Source organism: Sinocyclocheilus grahami, unplaced genomic scaffold (assembly GCF_001515645.1).
Source record: "Sinocyclocheilus grahami isolate Dianchi unplaced genomic scaffold, SAMN03320097.WGS_v1.1 scaffold246.1, whole genome shotgun sequence".
NCBI classification, from domain to species: Eukaryota; Metazoa; Chordata; class Actinopteri; order Cypriniformes; family Cyprinidae; genus Sinocyclocheilus; species Sinocyclocheilus grahami.
Window position 1 is genome coordinate 625,019 of NW_015505425.1, and position 21,827 is coordinate 646,845.

Sequence of the window (21,827 nt, forward strand, 5' to 3'; positions counted from 1 at the left end):
ACCCCAGGGGGGTGAAGCAGATATGGAGAGTCTTCGGCCAAACTCAGGTGGAGTTGTTTGCGACTCGCACGACATTGCACTGTCCCCTATGGTTCTCTCTAAATCATCCATTTCCACTGGGGCTGGATGCCATGGTACAGACGTGGCCGTATGCCTTTCCCCCGATCGCTCTGCTCCCGGGGGTTCTGGAGAGAGTGCGCCGGGATGTGGTCCGTCTTCTGCTAGTAGCCCCGTTCTGGCCGGGCCGAGTATGGCTCTCGGACCTGATTTCTCTCCTCGACGGCGCTCCGTGGGAGATTCCCGTCAGGAGAGATCTCCTCTCACAGGCGGAGGGTATGATCATCCACCCCCGCCCGGAGCTGTGGAAACACGCTGAACGGCGTTCCCCTAGCATTTTTCGACGCAGCGTCTCATTCCCTCGAGGAACTAGGGTTACATACGTAACCTGAGACGTTTTTTTATATTTTTGACATGCCTACAAACATTTTGAATTCTCTTCACAAATGACTTTCCTTCCATCATTACATACACATACCCATTATAAGAAAACAGACATTTCTTATATTGTCAGAACATGGGTTTATGTTATGAGAATGCAGTACACTTTTGATCAGCAGGCTGAACATGATTCTCAATGGAAAATGCTACTCAAATTCTAATATAGAACATTAGTTTTCTTGTAATGCATGACATAGCACATCAAGATACTGAATATCAAATAAGATATGACAATAACGAATAATCATATATTACCATAATATATGTTGTATTGCAACAAAAAAAATAATTGCCTTTTTTGCCTGGGTTTTTCAGTGACATGCTTCAGATTAAGGGAGAGAGAGAGTTTAAATAATTGAATGAAGTGTAAATCAGTCCAGAAACATTTTTATGTGTGGGCCTGGCTATATGAATACTGTATGCAGTGGATATGAACCTGGAAACAATTCAAGGTCAAAAGGACGGTAAAGACACCGAATGGGTTTCAAGTTGTGAGAGTGTGTTCTATGTGTCCTCTGTGTATGTGAATGAAATCTGTGACATGTCTGATCATGTGCACAAGTGAATTTCAATGTTTTAACTCGATAGATATGTGAACCCTGTCCTGCATGTACATTATTTATTGTTTTACTTTGTCAATAACAAATCTAAAAAAACAATAGAGAGTTGTGTTTGCAACTGCACCTCTGTATCACTTTATAACTTGGATTCTGGTTGATGTGGTTTAAATGTAATTGTGAATGCACATATGGAGTGACTCCACTTTCAGTCATTCCACTTTTTAACAGCATAAGGATTCTTCTCCCATCTTTTTTCCTTTGGTATTCCTTATCTTTTACTACTCATCCATCTGTCTTCCATCTTTCCTGACATTTCTCTTCTCCCCCACCCTCTCTTTCTCTCTCCCCTTCTCCATTCTTTCTCAGAGAGTCGAGAAAACTCATTCAGCCGTTCCCGGAGTTCTAGTGTTTCCAGCATAGACAGGGAGACTAAAGAGGCTGTAACCACCCTGCAGTTTGCAGAGTCGTACGGGCGTAAGTCAGACACCCTGCCTACGCCATGCTTGTGGGTGGGCACAAGTCTGGGCTTGGTGCTCATCATACCAATGTCCATTCCTACGGATGAGCAGGAACGCCAGGAAGACCCTGTTACTGTGGCCCCCGCTGGTATCTCTTGATTTCCTCCATTTCTAATTCTTGAATGCCCATAAATGCAATGCTCCTATCCTCATGCTTTTGTTCTTTCTCTGGTTTTTCCTCTCAGGCACAGTGTTAATGCTGAAGAGCTCTGTTCTGCGGTTTGGTTTCCTGGACTGTGGGGGCGCTCTTATAAACAGTCCCTACGAGGTGTGGCGGGACCAACATGCCCCATATGACTCAGATCGACCCCGGAAGCGGAAACTGGTCAACTTCTCGCCCTCATCTTTTCAGGAGGCCAGTGGAGATGGTCACTTAGCTGTAGTGTGTTCGGAGAGGCAGGCCAAGGTCTTCTTCATGCCCTCCCAGGCCTGTCTATATGTGCATAACATCACTGAGTCGTCTTTCGTGCTGCGGGCTGACGTGGTGTCGGTTTGTAACAGCGTTTGTCTGGCCTGCTTCTGCGCCAATGGACACATAATGACTTTGAGGTTTGCATTAACATTTTGTTGATGTTGTTTCAATTGGGAAACTATGGTGTAGTGAGTAGAGCTCAGGGCTGGTAAACAGAAGGTTGTTGGTTCTAGGCCCTCATGGAAAAACTACTATTTAAATTTCTAACATCTAAACTGGTGATCATTTACTGATATTAAAACAGAAATAATAATAATTATTATTATGAATGTAATTAAACTGAATGTAATAAAAAAAATAATACAGGAACATAAATTAAAAACTATATTATTATTATTATTATTATTTAAACTGAGGGACAGGTAAAAATGTCTGTCTGTGGTAATTAATAGAATTATTAACTGAACAGAACTTAAGCTCTATTGATTGTCTTTGTGGCATGAAAGGGGGAAAATATAGAATTAATAAAAAATTATATATATATATATATATATATATATTATTATTATTATTATTATATTGAAGTTTTCATCCCTGTTATGGCCATGCAAAACCAGTAAACCCTGGAACAGGGTCCGTTTCTAAAATCTATTTACAGCGATAATGTTCTAATTCATTTCTGTACAGAATAATATAAGTGCATTAGCATTAGATATGAGCTTTTAAATCCTCCAGAACACATTTTCTTGATGAGTAAACTGAGGTATCTGTGGTAATCGACAGAATTTGACAGGTTCTGTCAATATAGATTAATTTATATTGAGCCTGGAACATTCCTTTAATACCAGCTCAAAACATTTTTGGTATCGATTTTTTAGTTTAATCCAGATTACAGAAACCAGTTCAGTCCTTAAATAAACACTAAACCTCTAGTCAGAAGGGCTGCACTGTGCTTTTGTTGGTTTCATACTAAATCCTGCCTTCAGTGCGGTATAATATTTTCACTGTCATTTGCGATACAAAGGATATTGGAATGCAGTTGCTAAGCCTGTTATCTCATATGTGTATATGTTTTACAGCCTTCCCAGTTTACGGCCTCTGCTAGATGTCAGCTACCTGCCGCTAACGGACATGCGCATTGCTAGAACATTCTGCTTCACCAACGGAGGGCAGGCGCTGTATCTGTGCTCCCCCACAGAGATACAGAGAATCACTTACAGCCAGGAGATGTGTGACAACCTACAGGTGGCTGTGCCTTTGTGTGTGTTCAGGAGGAGAGTTGTGTGTGTGTGTGTGTGTGTGTGTGTATGCTGATGGTGGTTATTGAAGTGAAATGTCATGCTTGTCATGGATGCTTTGAGCTCTGCTGAGCTGAGCCCTGCTGCATCTCGGCTGTAATTTCTTCCACCGGTTGTCATTCTGTCCTTTCCCTCGCTCTGTCGTTCCCTCTCTGTCTGGTTCGGATGGAAATAATATAATGTCATACTATTCATTCTATTTTTGCAGTACGTACCATGTGCACATTATGCAAAAAATGTTTTTGTATGCATCCGAAATGAAACATACATCACAGTTCAAAAGTTTGGGGTCAGTAGGATTTTATTTATTTATTTATTTATTTTTATGTTTTTGAAAGAAATCTCTTGTGTCACCTTGGCTGCATTTATTACATACAGTAAATACAGTCAAATCTATATAATTGTGATGTATTGTTACAATTTAAAATACCTGTTCACTATTTTCATGTATTTTAGAATATAATTTATTTCTGTGATGGCAAAACTGACTTTTCAGCAGCCATTACCCCAGTTTTCAGTCTCATATGATCCTATAGAAATCATTCTAAGATGATGATTTGGTGCGCAAAAATATTACTGACTATTATCAGTTGAAAACAGCTGTGCTGTTTAATATTTTTGTATAAACTGTGATAAATTGTTTCAGTGATACTTAAGAAGAGCAGCATTTATTTGAAATTATAATTTTTTTACTTCCACTTTTGATCATTTTAATATGTGGATAAATAAAAGTATTGAATTATTTCTTTCTTTAAAAAAAAATCTTACAGTCCCCAAATATTTGAACCTTAGTGTATGTATTCCACAATGCAATGTCACTGACTTAATCATTTGTTTCCAGTTTGAATTTTTTTGCCACGTTATTTTATTAAAATAATTAAATTGAATTAAAATGAAAAAAAAAAAAAACTTTTGAAGGCTGCTTGCTATCTTCTACACAGCAATGTGGCATACTACTGTTTGAATTATTATTAATGCATAGTGCACGGTTTCACATACCATTTTTAAATGTATTCCATATTTAATGCATACTGTACAGTATTTTATACCAAACATAGCCTTTTTCTTTTTAACTGTCTCTGTCAAACACACAAGAGCAAGAAAGAGGTTTTGTCTTGTCAAAACTTTCCATTTTACATTTACATTGTGAAATGTGGAACTATACTGACATCTGCTGGTGAAGTTTTGAGTCGACTATCCTGCTGTCTCTTTCATTCCAATATTTGATCGGATCTGTATTCTTCATTAATTGCAGGAGATGTTAGGGGAGCTCTTTACACCCATCGAGACCCCTGAGGCTCAGAACCGTGGCTTTCTCAAGGGCTTTTTTGGCGGCAACGCCCAAACCTTCGACCGCGAGGAGTTGTGTGAGTGTAGTTATTTATCACTCCTCCATGTGTAAGAATATTCTCACAGGTTCAGAACTGCCCACTAAGACATGAGGAGACTGATTGACATATAAGATGACCGTTTTATCAGTTTATCAGTTTAAATCAGTTTTAATCTGAAAATCTAAAAAAAAATCTCTCTTTTTCCCATTTTCCCTTGTTTTAGTGTTATTTTTGTATTATTTATATAATATTATAAAATGTCTTAATATTTTGAATTAGCTCTTATTTTAATATTTAGATTCCATTTTAATGAATTAGTTTAATTACTTTAGTTTTAGTTAACAATAACAACGCTGTCTTGTTTCCCTTTCCCTCTCCTGCTCTGTAGTTGGTGAGGCAGCAGCGGGCAAGGCGTCCCGCAGCCTGGCACAGCACATCCCAGGACAGGGTGGAATGGAGGGCATGAAGGCAGCAGCAGGCGGGGTGGTGGGAGAACTGGCCCGAGCTCGCATTGCCCTGGACGAGAGAGGACAGAGGCTGGGGGAGCTGGAGGAGAGGACCGCGCTGATGATGACCAGTGCCGACACCTTCTCTAAACACGCTCACGAGGTATGTAGGAGAGCGAGAGAATGAGAAAACAGAAATATAAATACAAATAAATCTTAATTTGCTTATTCAATCTCTTTGTTTTCACTTTCGCCCTCCACAGCTAATGCTGAAATGCAAAGACAAGAAGTGGTATCAGTTTTAGAGGATCCTCGGGGAGGGTGCGTTTCATGCTCGTGCCACAAGAGGGTGCCACTCTGGTACTTGGACTTTCACTCTTTAAAAGAGAGAGAGCAAGCCAGACGGATGGACCAAGAGGGACTTAAGGGCTGTTCAGCTTCTCTTCTGTCTGTGTATAGGATTGTCTTACTCTTATTGGTTGAAAAGGCTAAAACAAGATTACGATACAATGGACATGTACCATTAGCATTTAAGAGTAAGAGGGGTTCCATACCCATGTTGTAAATCAGACGACATCTTCATTTATGTACAGAGGTTGATGGGGGTCTCCTCACAAGAATCAATTTGGCTCACGCCATGTAGATCAGGGGTGTCCAACCCTGCTCCTGCAAAGTTCAGCTCCAACCCTAATCAAGCACACCTGAAGCAACTAATTAGGGTCTTCGGGATCACTTAAAAATTAAAGGCAGGTGTCTTTGATTAGAGTTGGAGCTAAACTTTACAGGACAGTTGATCGCCAGGAGCAGGGTTGGGCACCCCTGGTGTAGATACTTGGGAAGTTACGAAATCAACAAGAGTGCATGAAACAAAATGGATGACCTATAAAAACGTAAAACTGCCATATTAAAAAGTAGCATGTTACTTTAAAACAAAAGGGAAATAAAAGATCAACAACTTTTATTTAATAACCTAAGCCAATAATAGAAACTATGACAAAAAACTTTATATTTTTTGAAATAGCAAATAAATATATAAACAAAAAAAATGTAGACTATACCTGCATTGCTATAAGGCCAATATATATTTATTTATTTTATTTTTTTTATTTTTTTTGAGACAACACCATACTGTTCCTTTCAGCGATGTATGTTTTCAGAATATTTACCACTCTGTTTTTTTATATTTGACAGCAATTTATCCACCCTCGTACAGCAAATCAGGCCGACAGCAACTCAGCTGGCCACTCTCACAACGTTCAGTCACAAACGCAAACTTTTTCCGTTTTCTTTGCTGCTAGCTCACAAAAAGCACCACAAACTTTTTAATCTGTCTTCAAAAAGTACTTCACCCTCTCCTAGAGACGTATGACATGACATATTTTTAGAAGTGCGAGTATTAAAATGTATTTGGCGCCACGTTACGAGTGTGTTTCTCATATGTAATACTTAACGTGCCATATTCTAGATGAGTGAAGTATCTTTAACTGTAAACTAGCGATGAATTAACTCATCTTTGCTTGATATTCTGGGCTCTTATGTGTAAATAAGACAAGCCAGCCAAACTCAGACAGAAGGGTTGGCTCTTCATGCGTGTCTGTAGAAGTACAAATACAGTTTGATTTGTTTTCTAATCCGTCATGATGTTCATTTTACTTTAAAAGATCAATTTCAGCTGGCCTGTTATTTCGTTTCTAGTCTCTTCGGTTGCCTTGAGGCACATGTAACAAAGATTGTGCGTTGTTTTGTACCTCGCTGAAGACAACGAGTGAGTGACCTTTGTTTTCTCTGCCAAAGTTTGAATGTATCATGGAGAGATTTCCCTCACATTCCAGTACAAGGGACAACTTGCGTTCGTTTCTTCTTCTTTTTTTTTCTTTTCCTTTAATATAAAGTCAAAACGATGTTTTCTACCTTACTACTGTAGTGTCAGACGATTGTTTGGTTGTGTCTTCTGGTTGTCAATTGACTTTGGAAATGGTGTTTAGACTGATCAGTGGGCGCTACTGATGAATATTCATGTTTTTTGAATATGTGTCTGGAAAGATAAAATCGAGCGAGTCGCCCTGCGGTTCGCATGTGCATTAGTGTTACGTGTAAACTAAATCTTCCAGAATCGTATTTGAGACTCATGTTGTGTTTCTATGATTTGTCCTCTGATGACCTCTGACCTTCTAGTGCTTTACTGTAACAATCTCAGCATATCTTCCATAGTCCATGCCTCTGCCCATTTGGCTTTGTAGATAAAAGCTGCTACTCAGTAACGTAAATGTTGTGCATTGAAACAAGAACTCAAGTCTCACAAGAATACACATCATCAACCATTAGTCAAACTTGGGCTCTTACGCAATATTCCTTTTTTACCTTATGCTTTTGTTGAAATAATAGCTCATGATTAAGGAAGGAAGACATTGCATGTGTGGAGATTTGGACTCAAGAGGACACTCAAGACTCTAAGATGCCAAAACCATTTAAAGATGGTCTCTGCTGAAGAAACCTGTGGGTTTTAGTTCATGTTCACCATTATATTTGTTTCAAATGATTCTTCAATAATTCCTCTTCAGTGTCAAAATAAGTAAAAACTGACTCTCACAGACAGGGTGTTTTGTTTGTATGTTCTCAGTTTTTATGTGAAAATGTACAGTTCAACCTGGAGGAGAGCGACATGGTCATTGAACTAAATTATGTGATTTGGATATTCCTCTGTGAATGTCATACCTGTTTAAAGATGGTACCGTGTCTGATATTCTGACTGAAGTTCTGTAGGTCTAACTGTAGTTTCCTCCACCCCCAACACCTGGTCCTCTGATACCTTCAGAGAAGGCAGCAACGTCGGCCTTGTTTAAATGGATAATGCCACCTTTCATTCTTATCGATATTCTAGTAGTGTTATAGAGGTTCTTGAAAATAAAATGGAAAGATATGTTGATGCAAATCAAATTGAAATAAACATTTATTGATGTACACAACATCATAAGACTTGTTTGTTTCTGTAATATGATGGGCTAGTAAGATGTCAACCAAGAGCAAACCTACAGTGCCAAGTACATAACATAACTAAATGTGTTTTCCTATATGGATCAAAGAAGATTGCTTAGTTTCATATAAATGCTAAGAAAGGTGTATTTTTAAATTTTTTTGGTCTTCTAACATTTACTGTCAGATTAGTTCCATGGGGTACAAACCCATTTATATTCATTTTTAATTATTTTAAATTCACATTATTGTATCTATCTATCTATCTATCTATCTATCTATCTATCTATCTATCTATCTATCTATCTATCTATCTATCTATCTATCTATCTATCTTTTGTTATTGGAATCTCTTCAATAAAATGTTTTTTTTTTTGATGAGTTGCAATACCTTATTCTTATTTTGTACAAGTTTTAAACTCATTGTGATTAATGGATCACTTATGTACAATGAATGCACAGAAGCAGCGCCGACTACAAGTAGCATTTACAGGCGCCTTTCCTCGTCCTAGTAGACAGCCAATCAGCTTCCAGTACGCTGCGTCTTTGACGTACACAAGGTGAGAACGACCAATCACATAAGCGCCTTGGGTCTGCAGAGATTTTATCACGAGGGTCTCTGGGTTGGTTTGCACAGTATGCACTGAACCGCTGGTGAATGAGAGTTTGTGGCGAAATGTATCGTTAAAAAGGTTTATTTTTTATTATTTTTTTTTTTTAAGAGCTCTTAAGAGCATTGTCATTCTGAGGGAGTGATGATAAATTGACGGGTCCACTATTGAAAGTGTCCTCATCCTCCCTAAACATGTTGAGAAAACTTTTCCTGCCCATGATGCCTTGCATCATTTTCGTGATGCAGAGATCAAAGGCACGAGCAAACCTTTAATCAGGGGTCCTGGACTGGAAACAAACACTGTCCTTCCTGCTCGGTTCTTCTTCATACAGACAGTGGACACCACCGGAAGACAGTGAGTCAGTTCTGCTGGAAGACCAGAATGGGACACTAGGCTTAGTGGTTAAACATCTGGCTAGAAAATATAGGTTGTGGGTTCAAACCCCGGATTAAGACACTTGTAATGTTCTTTTTACTAAGGCAACACACCACATGTGAAAATGGTACAATTTTAACTATTAGATATCACCATACTTCCCCAGTTGATAAATCACAGTACATTAAGACGATAGTTTTCTGATATGTTATGCTTAACTATGTAAACGATACATTATCTAATGAAATATACATGAAGTATTTATTTGCATACATTTTGCACACCCCTCTTTAAATACCTTCAGAATATAGATTGAAATTAAACTGTAAAGTTACGTGAATGTAAGTAAATATTTCTGACTCAGTACATGATATAAAAAAGCATTTTCAGAAAACATCATTTCAAAATATCTACTGTAATTGAAATCTGCAGACACAAATAGATGTAATAAAATAAACGCATACATGGGATGTTTTCTTTCCTCTAGTTAGAAAGAAAAAAGGTTATGGAAGCAAAATAACTAAAAAAAACAAACAATGGTTTTGCCTGTGTCTTGCCTTAAATAAAGGTTTCAGCTAGAACCAAAAAAATAAAACCACAATAGAATCTCAATATTTCCACCAAGATCATCTTATGCTTTCTTAAGGAAACTATATTGGTGCTTAAAAACCCAGAGACCAATACCCACTTCTAAAGAACCTATAATGCAACATCAACAACTTTTTAAGTCTCTAATCTGCCATATACAGCATAAAGAAGACTTCCCTGCTGATCCTTAAAGTGATGCAAAGAACCATTGAAGAGATTTTATTAAAGATTCTATTATGCCCCTTATAATATAAGTCTCGGGTGTCCCCAGAATGCGTCTGTGAAGTTTCAGTGCAAAATACCCCACGGATCATTTATTATATCATTTTGAAAATGCCTATTTTGAGAGGAAGCAGAAACATACTGTTTTCGTGCATGTATCTTTAAATGCAAATGAGCTGCTGCTCCCCGCCCCCTTTTCCAGAATAGGGCTGTTCCTTTATATTGTAATATAATATTTATATTATAATAAGATCCCTTTGCCACGTCACAAAGGGAGCGAAATCTGACTCGCTTGTTTTTTCAGACACTTGCAGAAAAAGGCTTACCAAAACAAAGTTACTGGGTTAATCACTGAAGAAATGACACTTTGCTACAATGTAAAGTAGTGTGTACAGCATGTATAACAGTGTAAATTTGCTGTCCCCTCAAAATAACTCAACACACGGCCATTAATGTCTAAACCGCTGGCCACAAAAGTGAGTACACCCCTAAGTGAAAATGTCCAAATTGGGCCCAAAGTGTCAATATTTTGTGGCATATGGTCTGAGCACTGACAGGCTGGCCCCCCACCCCTTCAACCTCTGCAGCAATATTGGCAGCACTCATACGTCTATTTCCCAAACACAACCTGGATATGACGCTGAGCACGTGCACTCAACTTCTTTGGTTGACCATGGCGAGGCCTGTTCTGAGTGGAACCTGTCCTGTTAAACCCGCTGTGTGGTCTTGACCACCGTGCTCAGTTTCAGGGTCTTGGCAATCTTCTTATAGCCTACGCCATCTTTATGTAGAGCAACAATTCTTTTATTCAGATCCTCAGAGAGTTCTTTGCCATGAGGTGCCATGTTGAACTTCCAGTGACCAGTGACCAGAGAGTGAGAGCGATAACACCAAATTTAACACACCTGCTCTCCATTCACACCTGAGACCTTGTAACACTAATTAGTCACATGACACCGGGGAGAGAAAATGTCTAATTGGGCCCAATTTGGACATTTTCACTTAGTGGTGTACTCACTTTTGTGGCCAGCGGTTTAGACATTAATGGCTGTATGTTGAGTTATTTTGAGGGGACAGCAAATTTACACTGTTATACAAGCTGTACACTCACTACTTTACATTGTAGCAAAGTGTAATTTCTTCAGTGTTGTCACATGAAAAGATATAATAAAATATTTACAAAAATGTGAGGGGTGTACTCACTTCTGTGAGATACTGTATGTCACCTTTAAATCCAAGGCAATTGTGTTTAAGTGCTTGAATAAATCTGCTAATGGACAAATTAGTAGTAATTAATTAGTCTCTGTTAGTCGTATCATGTCAGTCCTCCTGACTGACACTGTGTTCTGTGATAAATGAAACTATTTTTAGCAACAAATGGCCGGTAAATTCCCTGGACAGGTCTTTCTTTGAGTTTTGCCCAGGGCGGTAACAGCGTTTTGTTTATGCATTCGATATTTAGGTTCACATTTCATATGTCCACGTTAAGGCATCAGTTTACTTATATTATGGCTAAAATAATAATGCATTTGTTATTGTTATTTCCTCATCTTCAGTTTCACAACATCTCCTGGAGAGAAGACATTTGAAGTGAAGTTTACATCTCCAACAGACCCATATGCCAGAATCTGGGTCCAGATGTTAGATCGGAATGATGGATCCTTCCTGGTTCGGTACCGCATGTACAGTATGCCAGTTACACAGATCTGCACATTCAGATTCTCTTGAAAGATAAGCTGGTGGGAAAGTCACCATATGTGCTCAGAGTTTAGTAGAATCAAGTCCACTTTCATCATATAGTGATGAACAATGTCTGGAAGTTGACACTAACCTATTTCTCACTGTCCAGGGGCAGTATATCATGGATCATGTGACTGCCCAGAGCCCAGTGGTGCATTGTGGGAGAAGAACATGCACTGTCCCACCTCTTTCTCTCAGACAGAGAGCGAATTATCTGTCTTTCCCAGTGTGGATCCAGATCGTAATGCCCATGAGATTCTTCAGCGCTTTGGGAAGAGACAGCCTGTGCCACTACACCATCAAAAACAACCAGGTACACACACATACACACATTCAGTGAGCTCATCACAGTCACTTAGATGCCTGTGGACCGTTTTAAAGGTAAAATATTTAAAGGTGCAATAATAATAATAATAATAATAATAATAAATTTTATTTATAATGCGCTTTTCTCAACCCAAAGCGCTACAACAATGTCACATATAAATACAACTTAATCATAATAGACAATTTGAAAAAGGTGGGTTTTCAACAGTTTCTTAAAAGTACTTAGTGTAGGAGCACTTCGAATGTTTAAAGGAAGAGCATTCCATAACCTCGGAGCGGCACGAGAGAAAGCTCTGTCCCATAGTTTTTAATCTGAAGTGGGGCTGATAGAGAATAAGAGAATCAGCAGAACGAAGAAGACGAGAAGGCATGTAAGGGGTAACTAAATCACAAACATAAGAAGGAGCCAATTCATGCGCAGCTTTATAGGTTAAAACAAGCGTTTTAAACTCAATACGCGATTGAACTGGAAGCCAGTGCAAATTACAGAGGACACCACTGATGTGCTGCCGTGAGGCTGTGTGAGTGAGAACACGCGCTGCTAAATTCTGAATATATTGTAGCCGTTTGATAGATTTTGCTGATAAGCCAATGTAGAGAGAATTGCAGTAATCGATTCTTGAAGTGATAAAAGCATGGATGAGCCTTTCACTGTCAGGTGTAGAAAGGAAAGGCCTAATCCTAGCAATATTTCTGAGATGATAAAATGCTGATTTAGTAACCAAACTGTAACATCGGAATGTGAACTGATGTATATTTGGGTATCGTCAGCATAAAAATAATACCCAAGACCGTGTTTTCTAATGATTTGCCCCAGAGGAAGCATATAAATGCTAAATAATATGGGCCCCAAAACAGAACCCTGAGGGACACCATATTGGACCTGACCAATATCTGATTTGTTATTTCCCAGAGCAACAAACTGTGATCTATTTGTAAGGTAGGATCTGAACCATTCAAGCACAGTGCCAGAGATACCAAGCCAAATCTTTAATCTATCAAGTAATATAGAGTGACATACTGTGTCAAATGCTGCACTCAGGTCTAACAAAACCAAAATGGTAGAGGCACCAGAGTCAGCTGAGACCAGGAGGTCGTTCATAACGCGTACCAAGGCGAGTACTGTGCCCCGTCCTAAACCCAGATTGGAAAGGCTCTAAAAGGTTGTTTAATGACAAATGAGAATGTAATTGTGCCAAAACAACAGGTTCCAGGACTTTAGCCAGGAAAGGAAGATTGAAATGGGCCTATAATTTGTTAGATCAGAGGTATCACATCCAGGCTTTTTAGGGACTGGTGTGATAGCTGCAACCTTAAGTTCACACGGAACAATCCCAGTAATAAGAGAAATGTTAACAATATTTAATATGAGGGGACTGATTGTCGACAGACACCCCTTCAGAACAGTAGTTGGAACAGGGTCAAGAATACAAGTGGTTGAATTCATTGTCAACACTAGTTTTGAGATGTCATCAGTGGTAATTGTTGCAAAACTAGAGAACAGAACCACAGGAATACTTGGTGGAAGAACCACCGGAAGCGCAGAACTAGGGAGAGAACCAATAGACCTATAAATAGATTCAATTTTATCCTCAAAAAAATTAAGAAATTGATTACACTGCTGAACAGAAGAACGTGTGGGTGACTTGTTTGGTTTTAAAATTTTGTTAATAGTCTTAAAAATCTTGTTTGGATTTCCAGCATCATCACTTATAATACGCGAATAAGCGTATTATAAGCTATTATAAGATATTCAGCTCTAGCCACCTTAAGGGCCTCACTGTACTGAATCAAATGTTCATCATACATAAGCTTGTGAACTGTTAAGCTTGATTTTTTGTATTGCCGCTCAAGTTGCCTGTTTTTAACCTTGAGTGCCCTAAGCTCATTTGGATACCAAGGAGATGATTTCGTGAATAAGACATCACTTTCCTTCATAGGAGCAAGGATATCCAAGGTAGATGATAAGATGGAATTATAATTATCAACAGTATAACTTGTTGGATGCTATAGAAACTATCAGGATCAATATTCTTAACATTCCTAAACCTAATTACTCTTTTCTGAGAAGATGATCTTGTAGAAGAGACAGGTATATTAAAAGTAAGAAGCTTATGGAACATATTGAACAAATTCATTAAACATGTGCTAACGAAAAAGTGCTCAGTATCTCATTCTCTGTGGCAACACAGGAATATAAATACATCAAATATATAACCAAACCACAAAGCAGTAATTATAGACCTAATGGTCACTAATACAAGTCTCATGATTATCAAGCTGTTTGATGTCAACGCCAACAGTGAAAAAGTAGAGTGCCCAATAGGTGATTGTCTTCAGAAACATGTTTTGTTATGCCGGTTGAAAGTCTCTTCACATCCCGATAGCAGTCATTAAGTCAAGTGGTCTAAATGTATTTGTCTGTATTTATATATTCTGTTGAAGGTGTAGGACCAAGAAATGTTCGTCCAATCAAAACACTCGGTCCGAGCGTTTTAATTGGCTTTCCTACCTGCCTGTCAGCGTATGTATTAGCTTACTTCTGCGCACTCGGTTCGCGCAGACAGGATACGTCATCAGCTCATTCACACATGCTGTGCAGACAGAGTGAGAATGGCAGACAAACATCAACAACCCGATCTTCCTTCCTGGTATTGTAGTACTTTTAACGTTTTCTCACCCAGAGGTTCCCAATTCCAGTCCTCGCACACCCCGCTCTGCATATTTTGCATGTCTCGCTTAGTTAACACACCTGATTCAGATAACCAGCTCGTTAGAAGTGAGCTACATGCATGAACTGTGTTCCGATCGATATGATCCCTACACAGTGTTCATTGCTTCCTACTCCCTGAGCAGGGGAAATCCGTGGAAGTTTACCTCACTTCGGAACATTCATTCAAGGATTTGCGCGACACAGCATCTTCACACACAGCCGAAACTTACTAGAGAAGTGTGAAGTATGACATAATATACCTCTGTAAATAAATACTATTTAAATTTACGTCTCGCACATTTCAATGCATATATGGAACAAACTGGATGGCGGAATATCCGGTGATGACCACTTTGCAGGGCACTTATGGTCGAATAGAAAAAACGTCGCACGCGATAAGAGATACATATGAAATGTGCGGGGGGGGGACTGGAATTGGGAACCGCTGATGTAGCCTATTGTCCTAATGTTGTCTCTGGTATTCTGGTCTGTGAGTGTATATGCACTCAGAGGGTGTGGCTTTGGACAGCGATTGTAGGGAGGTGGGACGTTCGCTTTCAGTGCTATCAGGCTAAAGTTAGCATTTTCCAAGATCTCCTACTACACCTTTAATTAAAGAAATAAGTACTTTTGTCATATGTTTAAAATGAATGATGGACCATTGATTGGGTGAAAGTGTTTTTATCTTTATATCTGTACCTCACTCTATCTGCCTTCCATTGCTTTCTGCTGCTATAGCCTATAACTACATAAACATTATAACATGCATTTCTATTCTTTGTTTGTGTAGGTTTATATAAAAACACATGGAGAGCATGTCGGATTCAGGATCTTCATGGATGCCTTCCTTCTGTCCCTTATACGTAAAGTGAGTATTACCCTCACTATTTATGCATACAAGTTATATTAAGTAATAATAATGTTAATAAACATCTGGTAAATGTTATTAAATCTGGTAAATAATGTTATTAAACAACAAGGTCATTTACCTTCATAGCCATTAGATGGCACTCTAACATAGAACGGGTGGAGGCGTGGACATCAAAAAAGAAGAAATTAAGGAATGTTACAACGCTAATTTTAGTCCTTACAATAGTATTGCTGATAGGTTTGTGGCAATGTCCCAAAGTAGTTTAACCAATGGAAAAGAAACATTATTACTTCTATTCATTAAGGATGTATTCAATTGATCAAAAGTCACAGAAAATACATAAAAAATGTTACGAAAATTTGTTTTAAAAAAGCTGTTCTTTTAAGCTTTTTCACCAAGGAGTTCTAAAAAATGTATCACCGTTTCCACAAAAAATATTAAGCAACACAACTGCTTTCAGCATTTATATTAATAGAAATGTTTCTTGTTCTCCAAATCAGCATATTAGAATGATTTCTGAAGTATCATGTGACACTGAAGACTGGAGATGAAAATTCAGCTTTGCCTTCACAGGAATAAATTACATTTTAAAATACATTAAAATAGAAAACATTTATTTTAAATTGTAATAATATTACACCATATGACTGTTTTACTGTATTTTTGATCAAATTAATTCAACCTTTAAAGAGAAATACATTAGCATAATTTTCAAACAGATTAAAAAGTCTTAATGACCCCAAAGTTTTGAAATACATTTTGAATAATGTGTTATGTGTTTTGTGTTATGTTTAATGACTGATTAGTGCAATTTCATTACTGAAAAATTAACAGTCCATTTATGTTTTTGCGTGTGACCAGGTCAAGCTTCCAGACATTGAGTTTTTTGTTAATTTGGAGGACTGGCCCCTGGAGAAAAGACAGGCCTCTGAGAAGCCCAGCCCGATATTTTCATGGTGTGGGTCCAATGATACACAAGACATTGTCATGCCGACATATGACCTCACTGAATCTGTATTGGAGACTATGGGCAGGTAAAGAAACTCTTGTGACTCTCGGAGATGCAGATAACATCTTTTTATGGAACAAAAAACTTTTTATGAATTTTTAAGGAACTCTATGATTTAAAATCTGATTTAAATTAGGAAATAAACAGAACTTTAATTTTAATTCAAAATGCTAAAAAAAAAAATTCATATGATATAATTGATGTTGAGTATGAGTGAGTGATAATACTTAAAATGTCTGTCCATGAAAACGAGATGCAATATTTGTGCTAACATTTACATAATTTTTGTGACAGAAATCTGAGGGGATGCATATAAAAGTTCAGTGATTTGTTGAGGAAAAAACATGGATCATTATATTTTAGTTCATAACAACATGAAATTACATTTCTGATTATTTTCCTCGTCTGACTGATTAAAATATGTTTTGTCCTTTGATCATTTGTTGTGTGGCAGAGTGAGTCTGGACATGATGTCTGTTCAGGGACACACAGGTCCAGCATGGGAGCAGAAGATCAGCAAAGCATTCTGGAGAGGGCGAGACAGCAGGAAAGAGCGTCTTGAGCTGGTTAAACTGGCGCGGGCGAACCCTGACATGCTTGATGCCGCCCTAACCAACAACTTATTTTTCAAGCACGATGAGAGCCTATATGGGCCCCTCGTCAAACATGTGTCCTTTTTCGACTTCTTCAAGGTGCATGGATTTCACAGAACTTCAGTACACACAGCATAGATCCTCAATTCAATTAATTCACATATTTTCAGTGTTTTATGTAGTGTTATTTTTACCTGAGGTGACTTGTATTTTTGTCTTTGAACAGTATTAGTACCAGATAAATGTGGATGGGACAGTAGCAGCCTACAGGCTGCCTTACCAGACAGTGTGGTGTTCAAACATGACTCCATCTATTATGAGCACTTTTACATGCAGCTCCAGCCATGGGTGCACTACATCCCCTTCAAAGCTGACCTCAGTGACCTACTAGAGAAGATCCAGTGGGCTAGAGACCATGATGAGGAGGTACATTATCTCCATTCATTCTCATGTGAACACAAAATATTGCATATTAAAATGTGTGGGAGCACAGACTTTTTTTTTTTTCAGTTCTATATTATTTGAATTATATATATATATATATATATATATAATGTATATATATAGCAGAAACAATATAAGACACTAATTTTCAATAATTAGTTTAATTAATCTTCTGTGTGATATACAGTGGGTATAGAATAGAATCAGCCCCCTTTAAAATAATCACATTTTGTTGCTTTGCAGCCTGAAATGAAGACGGTGTGTTTTGTTTTATCCAGCTGTATTTAGTATTTACTCAGTGCATCTTATAACACCCAAGTGAAAGATATAATACCGGCATGTCAAAAAAAACAAACAGAATCACTGAGTTGGAAAAAGGATTACCCCCTCATGTCAGTATTTTGTTGAACCACCTTTTGCTTTAATTACAGCCTTTAGTCTGTGTGATATGTCTCTGTCTCTACTAACTTTGCACATCTAGACTTTGCAACATTTGCCCACTCTTCTTTGCAGAACTGCTCAAGTTCAGTTCAATTTGATGGTGTCCGTTAGTGGACTGCAGTCTTCAAGTAATTTCACAGATTTTCAATGGGGACATTAACTTTTTTCTCCTTCAACCACTGGATAAATACAGCTGGATAAAGCAAAAACTGTGTCCGTCTTCATTTCAGGCTGTAAAGCAACAAAATGTGATTATTTTAAAGTGGGGTGATTATTTTCTATACCCACTGTATTTTATATAATATAATGGATGAATGATTAGCATATCCCAAAAGTACTGAATTGGCTGATTACACTGATTATTAGTGAGAAAACTAATAACCATTAAATAAAATATGATATGTATTATATAAAATAATTAATATAATATATAATGTATTATTTTTACATTTATGTATTTTGGGAGAATTACAATTGCAATCACAGATCATGCGGGAATTGGTTAAATTTGATCACAGAGTCCTGGGAGAAGTGTATGGTGTAATTTATATTCATTTTAATCTATTAACAAAGTACAAAAATAGAAAATGCTCAATTATTTTTTAGACGCATGTGTGCAGTTGTTGTACAGATTGCACTGTTTAAAGCATGACTGCTGCAGCTAACTGCACAAACAATCCTGCCACCTTTCTGTTTTTCTCTTCTGTTTAAAGGCAAAAAGGATCGCCCTGGCAGGTCAGCGGTTTGCACAAACTCATCTGATGGGTGACAGTATATTCTATTACTACTTCAAACTCTTTCAGGTATTTTTTTTCTTTGGTTCAGTGCTCTTGTGTGTCTATTGTGGCAGTGACTACACCGTCAGTCACTGTTTCGCTGACACTACAGGCCTTTGTTCCTTTGTTTTTTCTCTTTATCATTTTCTCTATTCACATTTTTTGATTTTATGAATTTATCAGTGTGTATATATTTCTTGTCTTGATCTTCCATCTTCGTTCAAGTTTTATGTGTTGATCTCAAGGACACAAATCACAAGGGCTAGCGCACATCTTGCCATCTGCATGGCACACATACTGTCTGTGTTGATAAGATGGTAGTATGACTAGAAGCACTTCCCTTTATCATGTAAAGACTTGTGTTTCTGTAAGACTCTTTCTAGGTCTGCTCTGGGTATTTACACACTATTTAACGTTTTTATTGTTAGGGTTAGGTACAAAAAATAAAGTGTATATACACTTTTTATGTGTAGATACATACATAATTTTTTCATTTTTGTTACACATATTTTTCTTTTTATCATATTTTTAACACTCTGTGATCATAGAGGCATTCACCCCACTAAATATATTCTTTTTTTAGTTGGTCCCAAGTCTCCTGTGTGCTCACAGTAGTCACTGAGCACACGTACCCCTGAGTTCATGAACCCTTTATGGTTTTCCATAACCATCGACTGGAAACATTAATCTTTAAACACATGTTCTGGCCTCAAAGCCCTTCTCAGCAATAAACCCGTGTGCGTTTGAGGTGTGGAAGTGTTGGAGGTCAAGACCACAGCGGCTACTTGAATTTTATGTGATTCATACTGCTGATAAAGATGCTTGTTTAGTGTGAATAAATAAAATAAATAAATAAAAACTACATAAAAGTGCTTCACCAGGACAAAGAAAGTAAGAGGGTGTGTGATTGGATAGAAAGATTACAAATGGTAAAATTATGTAGCTGAACTTGCATATTGTGAAATAAAGGTAATATACCTTGTAATATCTTTCTGTTGAGTTTTGACAGTAAACTTTTGTACACTAAATACAATTTCTACACTCATCCAGCTCTGTGTTTTTTTGTTTTTAGAAGTACGCTGAACTGCAGGTCACTGAGGCCAAGGTTCGAGATGGTATGGAGCTGGTGGAACAGCCAAAGTACGAACTTTTCATTTGTTATTGTGAAAGATAAAAAGGTCTGTGTTCTTGGTATTAAACAAAATCACAAAAATGTGTGTATTCATTTGTATTAATTTAACCTATTTTACACAATAATAGAGATTGTACTGACCATACTCAATGTATAATAATAGTCATCAGTGTATAATAATAGCACAACATTTCTAGATTCCATCAAAATAAAATATCCTTCATAGCTTCATACAGATTAAGCACTTTTTTCACTTTTGTCCATACAAATATTTCCATTTATACATTTTATACTATTCATATTGTTAAAAATTACTGTTCAGCTTTGAATTTTCAGCATAATAAAACATTTATTGTTAAGAAACAACAGTGAACAATTTACCACCATATGGTATAAAATTGTACCAATACTTTTAATTAAGTATCTAATGGATTTATTATCATTTCATAAAGCACACAAACTGGGTTTATGAGGGCAATACACTTTTTATGACATGGATTGATCAACAGATTACTCTGATAAAATGTTTATATGAATTGCATTTACTCTGGTTCATTTCTAAGTGTTTGTTTTGTTTTTGTATAGGTCAGAGATGAGCTGTAAGAGACCACCTATTTCATTATGTAACAGCAGCCATTACATTTAGATGGATTTTCAGGTTTCTGAGACCACAGACTTTGTGCATTAAGTGTCTTGTGACTGCAATGTCTTAATTAAATGTTTCTCTTTTTGTATTAAATCTTTGTATTTCTATACTCTTGTTGGTCTGGTTTATATGAATTATATATTATAAACATTATATCCAACTTAACACTTTTTGTAAACGGAGTGGAAAATAATTTGTTTACAAAACGATTTTGTTGCATTGTCTAATGAACTTCGTTTTTAACACGGTTTGAGAGCTTTTTATTTATATGAATATCGCAGGTGAATGTGAGAATCCCGTTCGAGCAGAAAGAGCTGGACAGTGTGTTCACGGTCCCTGCTGACGTCAGCACGGAGGGAGACCTGCACTTCAAACAGCTGCAGAGCCTCGCCCGCGCTCTCGCCCGTGCCTGCGATTCACCTGCAGTGTGGTCAACATTCTGTACAGAGTCAGAGCTTAAAGCGCCGTTGTAGTAAGCACTTATTTTTCATTATTATATGCACCACCATACACATAAAATTTTTATATTGCAACTGCATTTTATTCATGTATTCGTTTTTTTAATAATAAAACAAAACTAGAAAAAAAATATTATGAAATGTATTAGTAGTAGTCGAAATTAATAATAATATTTTAATATTAAATACATATTCCTTGCAATAAAACAAAGTATAAACATATAAAATGTATTATTATTATTATTACTATAATAAATTAATAATAGTATTTACTATAATAAATACATAATCCTTGCAATTTTCCTTAAAGTCACCATGAAATTAAAATTGAAAATTCTTATTTTTTAATACTGTATACTACTGAATACTCTAGTGTTTATTATAAATAATTTATCCATGCACTTCATTATTTTTTTTTAAATTCATGTGCCCTCGTAATCTTTAATCAAAAACGTTAACCTCCCCTCCCCCTCAAAACGACTCATCTTCTCTTCCGGTCACGAGCTATGGCTCAAGATGGAGCTAGTGACGTGAGAGGTAAACGCTGGGATAAACTACAGGGGGAAAAGCTGAAGCTGATGCTTCACTTTATAGTACTGATTTTACCCCTAAACATTGAAAAGATATTAGGATATTACGACAACATTACTCTTAGGACATCGCAAACTAATTTTTTTCATTAATATGACTTAACCTGATGGAGGACGCGCTCAGTCATTCAGGCAGTCTCTCTCTCTCTCTCTCTCTCTCTCTCTCTCTCTCTCGCTGTTTAGGCATGTTTTGTGCCGTTGATCGTCGTCGTCATCCTTAATAAATAAAACATTTATTCATGCTTGGGTGTC

General features: G+C 37.3%; 2 protein-coding genes and 1 pseudogene across 2 annotated transcripts in view; all 3 read left to right on the plus strand.

Moving 5' to 3' along the window:
• Nucleotides 1-5,619, plus strand: part of stxbp5l (syntaxin binding protein 5L) — a 178,515-nt gene extending 172,896 nt beyond the window's left edge. Inside the window, exons 22-27 of the mRNA XM_016289454.1 lie at nt 1,425-1,664; nt 1,762-2,125; nt 3,068-3,233; nt 4,542-4,653; nt 5,006-5,226; nt 5,327-5,619. Of these exons, the coding sequence (XP_016144940.1) occupies nt 1,425-1,664; nt 1,762-2,125; nt 3,068-3,233; nt 4,542-4,653; nt 5,006-5,226; nt 5,327-5,368 (1,145 nt within the window). The 3' untranslated portion in view covers nt 5,369-5,619. The remainder of the gene's footprint in view (nt 1-1,424; nt 1,665-1,761; nt 2,126-3,067; nt 3,234-4,541; nt 4,654-5,005; nt 5,227-5,326) is intronic.
• Nucleotides 5,620-8,710: 3,091 nt separating this feature from the next.
• LOC107598180 (KDEL motif-containing protein 1-like) lies at nt 8,711-20,634 on the plus strand (annotated as a pseudogene).
• tex30 (testis expressed 30) overlaps nt 20,350-21,827 on the plus strand; it is a 3,298-nt gene continuing 1,820 nt past the window's right edge. Inside the window, 3 exon segments of the mRNA XM_016289456.1 lie at nt 20,350-20,355; nt 20,467-20,480; nt 20,836-20,999. Of these exon segments, the coding sequence (XP_016144942.1) occupies nt 20,350-20,355; nt 20,467-20,480; nt 20,836-20,999 (184 nt within the window).